This window comes from Grampus griseus (assembly GCF_964374135.1).
Source record: "Grampus griseus genome assembly, chromosome: 10".
In the NCBI taxonomy this organism is placed as follows: Eukaryota; Metazoa; Chordata; class Mammalia; order Artiodactyla; family Delphinidae; genus Grampus; species Grampus griseus.
In genome coordinates this window covers 56345037-56355177 of record NC_139004.1, presented here as the reverse complement: position 1 = coordinate 56355177, position 10141 = coordinate 56345037, and the positions used below count along the sequence as shown (strand labels likewise).

The window sequence follows — 10141 nt, the reverse complement described above, 5'->3', positions numbered from 1 at the left end:
CCATTCAAATATCCTTACTCTCATCAAACGTTTAGCCTCTATCTTTAGCATCTGTTGATGATTCTTGCCTGAATTTGGTTACTGCTATCAGGCTTTTCCCCATTTCATCAGTGGGAATCCATTCAAGTTGGTTTTTGTGTGCATTTGACATCTCCACATTACTCTCTGAGCTCTTCCTCACTTTCTGGTCCAACAAGATGTTCCAGGCTCATCTTGTCCTTTCCCTGCACTAGTACTGGAGTCAGTCATCTGTCTAAGGAGCCTTGATTCTTTTTAGTGGAGAATGGTATTTAGAGACCAAGATCTGGGGGCTAGATGTGTGTTCATTGCTACTGGGGTGTTATTGATTCTAGGCTTACTCAGTGGACACAGCTATATAAATTTATCTATCTATCTATCATCTACATCTATATGAATTTCTCGATCTATATCTGTATCAAGCAGTCTATCTCTTTACCAGTCATCTATCCATATTCAATCTGCTAAAACCATGAGTTCCTATCTACCACCACAGATTTCATTCCAGCCTCCCCTCTTCCCATATTTGTAACTCCCATTTATGGCAGGGAGAAACTTGACTCCTGTAATCCACCATATAGCTGTGTGCTCAATCTTAGCATACCCAGAGAGTAGCTGCAGAATTGCTAACCCAGTCCACAGCAAAAATCCATCCCACTAAGTAGAGTTCAGTATTTGTTTACAGTTCTTTGTCTTTTTTTTAAATATGTTTTATTTTACTTTATTTAAAGATCTTTTTGATGTGGACCATTTTTAAAGTCTTTATTGAATGTGTTACAATACTGCTTCTGTTTCATGTTTTGGTTTTCTGGCTGCAAGGCATGTGGGATCTTAGCTCCCCGACCAGGGATAGAAACCACACCCCCTGCATTGCAAGGTGAAGTCTTAACCACTGGACCGCTGGGGATGTCCCAGTTATCTTTGTCTTTTGTCAAAATAGTTCATTCACATGTTACTTGGGTTTGTTCTTCCACACTCAAGTTAGGGTCATTCTTTTCTGTTTATTCTATGTTAGGTTTTTTCCCCATTTGTGTAGATTTTTTTTTTGGTAAGTGAAACATTAATATGGTCCCCAAAGTCAGAACTATACTGACTTTCCTAAAACCAAGGTATACTCAGAGAAGTGCCACTGCCCCACGCTTTGTACCTCACCCCTGACCCCATATCCTCTCTACTCTGTTTCTACCCTAGAGCTTTAGCTGTTTACTCTCATTAGTTTCTGGTGTATCCTTCCTGGGTTTTGTTTTCTTGTTCTGTACAAAGAGCAGATACATGTATATATGACTATTTCTCATGTCCTATATAAAAGGTAGCCTATAATACTCACTTGTACCTTTTCTTTTCACTTAACAATATAGCCTGCAAATCACTCCATTTCAGTTCATAGAGATCTTTCTCATTTTTTAAAAGACCACACTGCATAGGAGTATTTTAAGGGTAAATTCTTGGATACTTTTGACCCAGATTCTTGGGTCAAAAGGTAAACACACGTGTAGTTTTGTTAGGAATTGCCAATCTCTTCGAAGAAAGATTATATCAAGTTGTACTTCCACCAGCAATGGATGAGAATGCCTTTTTCCCCTCAGCTACAACAATAAAATGTGTTTTCATGTTTTAAATTTTTGCCAATCTTCCAGGAGAAAAATGGTATCTCAGCATAGTTTAAATTTGTATTTCTCTTATCATGTGAGTTGAACATATTTTCATTTATGTATAAAGTAAATTGTCTATTCATGTCGCTCGCTCATTTTTCTATTTTTTAAATCTGACATCCCTGATGTTTTAGAGCTCTTTCTATATAAGGATATTGGCCCTTTATTTGCGACATAGATTGTCAATACTTTCTCCCATTTTGTCATTTGACTTTGCTTATGGTGTTTTCTTTTTGCCAAGAGGAAATTTTTATGTGGTTAAATTTATCCATCTGTTCTTATTGCCACTGAATTTTGAGTCATAGTTAGAAAGCCTTTCCCTACACCCAGGTTATGAAAGGATCCATCTAAGTTTTTCTTCTAGTACTTGTATGGTTTCATCTTTTAGTTAGATTTCTAATCCATTTGGAGTTTATTCTCTTGTAGGGTGTGAGATAAGAATCTACTTTTTTCTTTGTCCCATGTCAACCCTGTTCTCCCAGCACTATTTACTAAAAAGTTAATCTTTGCCCCAGTGATTTGAAATGCTACCTTTATTGTATATTAATTTCCCATATGTACCGAAGTTGATTTCTGGGCTTTCTATTCTGTTCTGCTGGACTGTCTGTCTATTCATGCACCAATACCACATTGTTTCAATTATAGAGGCTTTAGAATATGTTTTAATGTCTCATAAGGCCAGTCCCTGACTCTCACAATAGCTTTTTTCCCCTCAGTATTTTCCTAGATATTCTTGCATGATTTTTTCCATATAAACTTTAGTATCAACTTATCTAGCGCCATTGAAAAATAACCTGTCCTCAAAATGTTCCTAAAAGTTTGAATAGTTTCCAACATTTAAAGTGGGGAGATATCACATGAAAATATGGATTTCTGGGGTTTTTTTTGAAAACTGGGGATCTATCAACAAGGACCTTTTCTTCCCACATGATCCAATAGTGTAGAGCAGACCAGTAGCTGCAGCCTTTACATAGGCATTGTGGTCTCCAGGACTACATGGTGCCCACTATGCCCTCTGATGTCTCACCCCTGAGCTTCACACATTTAAGTTCCCTGTGTGGCATCTGAGTTGGTGACTCAGGCTTTAAATGATCAGGAAAGTTATATATCATGCCCACACTTAGTCATCTATTTCTCTGTCTCACAATAAAATATTATGAAAGCGGTATGTCTGTTTTATTCACTGCTGTGTCTCCAGGGCCTAAGAAGAGGGCTTAGGGCATAGCTGGCACTTGGTAATTATTTGTTTAATGAATAAGTGTTTATATATAGGAAACAAGAAATGATAAAAAATGTGTTCTCTCTTCAAAACACCATTGAAAACACATCAAGTGGAAGCATTATGGGTGGCAGTAAGTTGGTACAGTGCTTACAGAGAGCAATTTGGCAATATTTGTCAAAGTTACAAAGGGATAGATTGGTTTTCGCTGTGGTTCTACTTCTAAATATTTATCCTAAAGTATATTTGCACACAGGCAAAAATGACGATTTTCAAGGTTATTTACTGCAGTAATAATAAAAGGTTGGAAAGAAATTACATTTGTTTTAGAAAGGGACTGATTATATAAATTATGGTTTACCCATACATTAGAACAATGGAATAACAAATATACAGTAATAAAAAAGAATAAGAATGCTTTCTGTGAACTGAGAGAGAAAAACACAAAGCGCAGGGTAGTGTATATAGCAGGCTACCTTTTATGTATAAAAGGAAAAAAAAACAAAGATTCATATTTGTTTGTAAGCATATGAAGAAAATCTGGATGGACTTGTAAGGAACAAATAGCAGTGGTTAGTTGAAGGGTGGAGGAAATGGTGAAGACACTGGGTAGATGGGGACAAGGTGGGAGGGGAATACTCTCTCTCTCTCTCTCTCTCTCTCTCTCTCTCCCCCCTGACCCTGAGGAGTAGGTTTTAAATCAAATATTTCCAGGGACTTCCCTGGTAGCACAGTGGGTAAGACTCCACGCTCCCAGTGCAGGGGGCCCTGGTTCGATCCCTGGTCAGGGAACTAGATCCCACATGCATGCTGCAACTAAGAGTTCGCATGACACAAGTAAGGAGCCCACATGCTGAAACTAAGGAGCCCGCCTGCCACAACTAAGACCTGGCGCAACCAAATAAATAATAAAATACATAAAATTAAAGAAATCAAATACTTATATATGCACACATAATGTATACATACATACCAACACACATGTATAAAAACAACTATTAGACTAAAAGGACAGCAGAGGAAGCCATTGGACCCTGGAGACCACAGCTATCCAGCTAGGACTCTGTCTGGACAACCATGTGATGGAGATTCTAGATCACTCACTGGTATTTCATCTATTCTTGCCAGAAGATGATATATTGTGCATGTTAATTCCATTTGACAGAAAAGGCAATGAAATATGTTTCCCCTCTTACTATCTTGCATTCAGATAATCCCAGAGTGCACTTTACAAATTGACAGTCAATAAACCACTTCACCCAGTGAAGAAATAGAGCACATTTCAAGATGGAATGGTGATATCCATGCCACAGTCCCCCTCCCCTGCCAATGCTTCACAATAAAAAAGTGAAATATTTCAGCTAGTGAAATTGGGAATTTAGCAAAGAAAGAATTTATCAACTATAGTTCTAGAATGATAGAAAGCAAGATCTTCTAAAATATTAAAATGCAAAGTCAGGAAATCTTCAGAGAATATAAGTTTTGGTACATGGCATATGATCAATGTGAAATGAATTAAAAAAAGAAAATGTATTGAGTGCTGTTACTCAAATAAATTAAATGGATGAATCTGTATTTGTCATAGAGTTTATCAAAATATTTTAAACTGGGGAGCCCAGAGAATAATTAGAACTAACGCTGTGGCAAATAATATTCTGGATGGATGCATATCTCAATAATGTTTCTCTTGCCCTTTTTTTTTTTTTTGGTTTATAGATTTTTTTGGTTGTTGTTTCTTTGGAATAATTAGCTTCCTTTAAAAAATTTCTCAAATGGCAAGCTATTCTGTTTTACACTTTTGCAGATGTCTGATAACAAATTTTAACATTTTTGGTAGGCAAAATACTGGTGTTTTAATTCAGTATGCCATAGCTCAAGGTCATATATTCAAAGTAGAAGAATACTAATTTAAAAAACCCTTAGCGTAAACCACCTGAGAGTAAAGATACTTAGGTACAATGAAAAGTGTTTTCAACTCATGGGCTCAGAGCATACACTGAAGCATTCATACACACATACATAGACACAGACATGGAAAAGGATCTATATTAAACACCACAAGAAGAATATAAACATTTTAGAATCAAAGCTCGTCTCTGTTGTCTTTATAAGATGTGTTTAAAATTAAGATTGTTTTCTGGTAATTGCAATGACATTGTAGAGAAAATGTTGCCAATAGATATCCATTGATTTAGTGGCATTTCACCCATGGTTACAAGGAGATTAAGAGTGACTCGCCTTGACAGTGATATAGTTTTGGAGGGGAGTGGGGAAAATAGGTTACAAAACAGTCCACAGATAACAGCCCCATCTCAGTAAGGATCACGTTCTATGTTTCACTGTAATTCTCAATTTCTCAGTAGTTCTGCAACTCGAAACTAATGCCAAATTCAAAAATTGCTTTTATAAGTTTATGGTTGAAGCATTTTCGTTGTTTGTTTGTTTGTTTGTTTATTGGCCGTGCCTTGTGGCTTGTATAAGCACAGAGTCCTAACCACTGGACAACCAGGGAATGCCCTTGTTCTTTTAAAAAATGCTTGCTTGCTTTCCTTTCCTCATTACTCCCGCTAATTGCATCACTTAATTTTTTGATTATTGTTGCCCCTCAGCCCTATTCCACTGACGTTTTAGGAAGTTAAATGTTCTGTTCCCGTAAATACCAAAAATATCCGCATACCTTCTGAGCAGTTGTTAGAAAGGCTGCCCTGACGTATCCTGACCACCAGGGGGAAGCCGGGAGCTAGATTCTTTGCTTTCCTCCCACTTCATTCAGAAGTAGGTTCCAAAATTCGATTGTGTAACTATATCATGGGGATTAGAAATTTCTTAAATGTTCACTAAGACTGGAATGAATAAATAACATGCACTAATATCATATCATGGACTACATAACATATCATGGACTACAACATGATTGTTTTAAAAGGGAATGAACTAATTTTATACAGATATTTCTTGACTTATGATGGGGTTAAGTCTGGATAAATCCACTGTAAGTTGAAAATATCTTAAGTAGAAAATGCATTTAATACACTTAACCTACCAAACATCACAACTTAGCCTAACCTATCTTATATGTGCTTATAACACTTATATTAGCCTACAGTTGGGCAAATCATCTAACACAAAGCCTATTTTATAATAAAGTGTTAAATATCTCATGTAATTTAATGAATACCATTCTTTTTTTTTTTTCTGGAGAGTTTTTATCATAAATGGCTGTTGCATTTTGTCAAAAGCTTTTTCTGCATCTATTGAGATGATCATATGGTTTTTATTCTTCAATTTGTTAATATGGTGTATCACATTGATTGATTTGCATATATTGAAGAATCTTTGCATCTCGGGATAAACCCCACTTGATCATGGTGTATGATCCTTTTAATATGTTGTTGGATTCTGTTTGCTAGTATTTTCTTGAGGATTGTTGCATCTATATTCATCAGTGATACTGGTCTGTAATTTTCTTTTTTTGTAGTATCTTTGTCTGGTTTTGGTATCAGGGTGATGGTGGCCTCACAGAATGAGTTTGGGAGTGTTCCTTCCTCTGCAATTTTTTGGAAGAGTTTGAGAAGGATGGATATTAGCTCTTCTCTAAATGTTTGATAGAATTCACCTGTGAAGCCATCTGGTCCTGGGCTTTTGTTTGTTGGAAGATTTTCAATCACAGTTTCAATTTCATTACTTGTGATTGGTCTGTTCATATTTTCTATTTCTTCCTGGTTCAGTCTTGGAAGGTTATACCTTTCTAAGAATTGGTCCATTTCTTCCATGTTGTCCATTTTATAGGCCTAGAGTTGCTTGTAGTAGTCTCTTAGGATGCTTTGTATTTCTGCAGTGTCTGTTTTAACTTCTTTTTCATTTCTAGTTTTATTGATTTGAGTCCTCTCCCTTTTTTTCTTGATGAGTCTGGCTAATGGTTTATCAATTTTGTTTATCTTCTCAAAGAACCAGCTTTTACTTTTATTGATCTTTGCTATTATTTTTTTTGTTTCTATTTCATTTATTTCTGCTCTGATCTTTATGATTCCTTTCCTTCTGCTAACTTTGGGTTTTGTTTGTTCTTCTTTCTCTAGTTCCTTTAGGTGTAAGGTTAGATTGTTTATTTGAGATTTTTCTTGTTTCTTGAGGTAGGCTTGTATAGCTGTAAACTTCCCTCTTAGAACTGCTTTTGCTGCATCCCATAGGTTTTGGATCATTGTGTTTTCATTGTCATTTGTCTCTAGGTATTTTTTGATTTCCCCTTTGATTTCTTCAGTGATTTCTTGGTTATTTAGTAACGTATTGTTTAGCCTCCATGTGTTTGTGTTTTTTACGTTTTTTTTGCTGTAATTCATTTCTAATCTCATAGCATTGTGGTCAGAAAAGATGCTTGATATGATTTCAATTTTTTTAAATTTAGTGAGGTTTGATTTGTGACCCAAGATGTGATCTATCCTGGAGAATGTTCTGTGTGCACTTGAGAAGAAAGTATAATCTGCTGTTTTTGGATGGAATGTCCTATAAATATCAATTAAATCTATCTGGTCTATTGTGCCATTTAAAGCTTGTGTTTCCTTATCAATTTTCTGTTTGGACGATCTGTTCATTGGTGTAAGTGAGGTGTTAAAGTCCTCCACTGTTATTGTGTTACTGTCGATTTCCTCTTTTATAGCTGTTAGCAGTTGCCTTATGTATTGAGGTGCTCCTATGTTGGGTGCATATATATTTATAATTGTTATATCTTTTTCTTGGATTGATCCCTTGATCATTATGTAGTGTCCTTCCTTGTCTCTTGTAACATTCTTTATTTTAAAGTCTATTTTATCTTATTTGAGTATTGCTCCTCCAGCTTTCTTTTGATTTCCATTTGCATGGAATATCTTTCTCCATCCCCTCACTTTCAGTCTGTATGTGTCCCCAGGTCTGAACTGGGTCTCCTGTAGACAGCATATATATGGGTCTTGTTTTTGTTTCCACTCAGCAAGCCTGTGTCTTTTGGTTGGAGCATTTAATCCATTCACGTTTAAGGTAATTATTGACATGTATGTTCCTATTACCATTTTCTTAATTGTTTTGCGTTTGTTTTTGTAGGTCCTTTTCTCCTCTTGTGTTTCCCATTTAGAGAAGTTCCTTTAGCATTTGTTGTAGAGCTGGTTTGGTGGTGCTGAATTCTCTTAGCTTTGGCTTGTCTGTAAAGCTTTTGATTTCTCCATCGAATCTGAATGAGATCCTTGCCGGGTAGAGTAATCTTGGTTGTAGGTTCTTCCCTTTCATCACTTTAAGTATATCATGCCACTCCCTTCTGGCTTGTAGAGTTTCTGCTGAGAAATCAGCTGTTAACCTTATGTTAACCTTATGGGAGTTCTCTTGTATGTTACTTGTCATTTTTCCCTTGCTGTTTTCAGTAATTTTTCTTTGTCTTTAATTTTTGCCAATTTGATTACTATGTGTCTTGGCATGTTTCTCCTTGGGTTTATCCTGTATGGGACTCTCTGCACTTCCTGGACTTGGGTGGCTATTTCCTTTCCCATGTTAGGGAAGTTTTCGACTATAACCTCTTCAAATATTTTCTCAGGTCCTTTCTCTCTCTCTTCTCCTTCTGGGACCCCTATAATGCGAATGTTGTTGTGTTTAATGTTGTCCCAGAGGTCTCTTAGGCTGTCTTCATTTCTTTTCATTCTTTTTTCTTTATTCTGTTCCACAGCAGTGAATTCTACCATTCTGTCTTCCAGGTCACTTATCCGTTCTTCTGCCTCAGTTATTCTGCCATTGATTCCTTCTAGTGTAGTTTTCATTTCAGTTATTGTATTGTTCATCTCTGTTTGTTTGTTCTTTAATTCTTCTAGGTCTTTGTTAAACATTTCTTGCATCTTCTCGATCTTTGACTCCACTCTTTTTCCAAGGTCCTGGATCATCTTCACTATCATTATTCTGAATTCTTTTTCTGGAAGACTGCCTATCTCCGTTTCATTTAGTTGTTTTTCTGGGATTTTATCTTGTTCCTTCATCTGGTACATAGCCCTCTGCCTTTTCATCTTGTCTTTCTGTCAATGTGGTTTTTGTTCCACTGGCTGCAGGACTGTAGTTCTTCTTGCTTCTGCTGTCTGCCCTCTGGTGGATGAGGCTATCTAAGAGGCTTGTGGAAGTTTCCTTCCACAAGGAAACTTCCACAAGGGAAGGAGGGACTGGTGGTGGGTAGAGCTCATGAATACCATTCTGAAAGGGAAAACAGAATGGTTGTCTGGGTACAGGATGGTTGTAAGTGTATTGGTTGTTTACTCTTGTGATTGCATGCCTGACTGGGGGTTGCAGCTGCCCAGCATCTCAAGACCACATCTTACTGCATATTGCTAGCCCAGGAAAAGATAAAAATTCAAAATTCGAAGTATGGTTTCTACAGAATGTGTATTGCTTCTGTACCTTCATAAGTCAAACCATCATAAATCAGGGACTGTCTGTATGTGTCACCAATGGGGCAAGATGTTTGCTCTGACTACCCAAGAGTGCTTCATGAAAATGTCTTAAAAACAAAATGTTCAGCAAAATCAGCAAGTAAAAGTGATGCATACGACATGACAGCATTTTTGTAAATTAAAAACCTATAAAACATATAAATCTTGTTCATAGATTCATATCTATAAGTCTCTGAAAATGTAAAAAAAGGACTGAAAAGATGCACTCTGAGTTCATAGTGGTGGTTTCCTGGAAAGGAGAAATGGAGGAGAATAGGGCTAGGGACTGGGGACAAAGGGGCTTCAACTTCATCAAGATGTTTTGTTTTTATATTTGAAATAGCTGACACGCTGGAGCAGTTGGACTGTCATAGGCTAATAATGAACCTTGATTCAAACAATGAGATACCACTACATACCTATTAAAAAGATGAAAATCCAAAATGCTGACAACATCAAATGTTGACAAGGATGTGGAGCAACAGGAACTCTCATTCACTGCTGGTGGGAATACAAAAGGGCACAGCCACTTAGGAAGACAGTTTAGCAGTTTCTTACAAAACTAAACCTACTCTTACCATTTGATCCAGCAATTTCACCCCTTGGTATTTACTGAAATGAGTTGAAAACTTTTTTTTACACAAAAACCCGTACACAGATATTTTAGCAGCTTTATTCATAGTTGCTATAAGTTGGAACTAACCAAGATGTCTTTCAGGAGGTGAATGCCTATATAAGCTGTGGTATATCTATACAATGGAAAATTATTCAGTGCTAAAAAGAAATGAGCTATCAAGCCATGAAAAGACGTGGGAAAA

General features: G+C 36.6%; 1 protein-coding gene across 1 annotated transcript in view; it reads right to left on the bottom strand.

Annotated features, from left to right (window-relative positions):
- Window positions 1–9800: 9800 nt before the first annotated feature.
- ITGA9 (integrin subunit alpha 9) overlaps window positions 9801–10141 on the bottom strand; it is a gene marked incomplete at its 5' end in the record, with an annotated part of 366449 nt that continues 366108 nt past the window's right edge. The window contains one exon of the mRNA XM_082664511.1: window positions 9801–9824. Within this exon, the coding sequence (XP_082520637.1) occupies window positions 9819–9824 (6 nt within the window). The 3' untranslated portion in view covers window positions 9801–9818. The remainder of the gene's footprint in view (window positions 9825–10141) is intronic.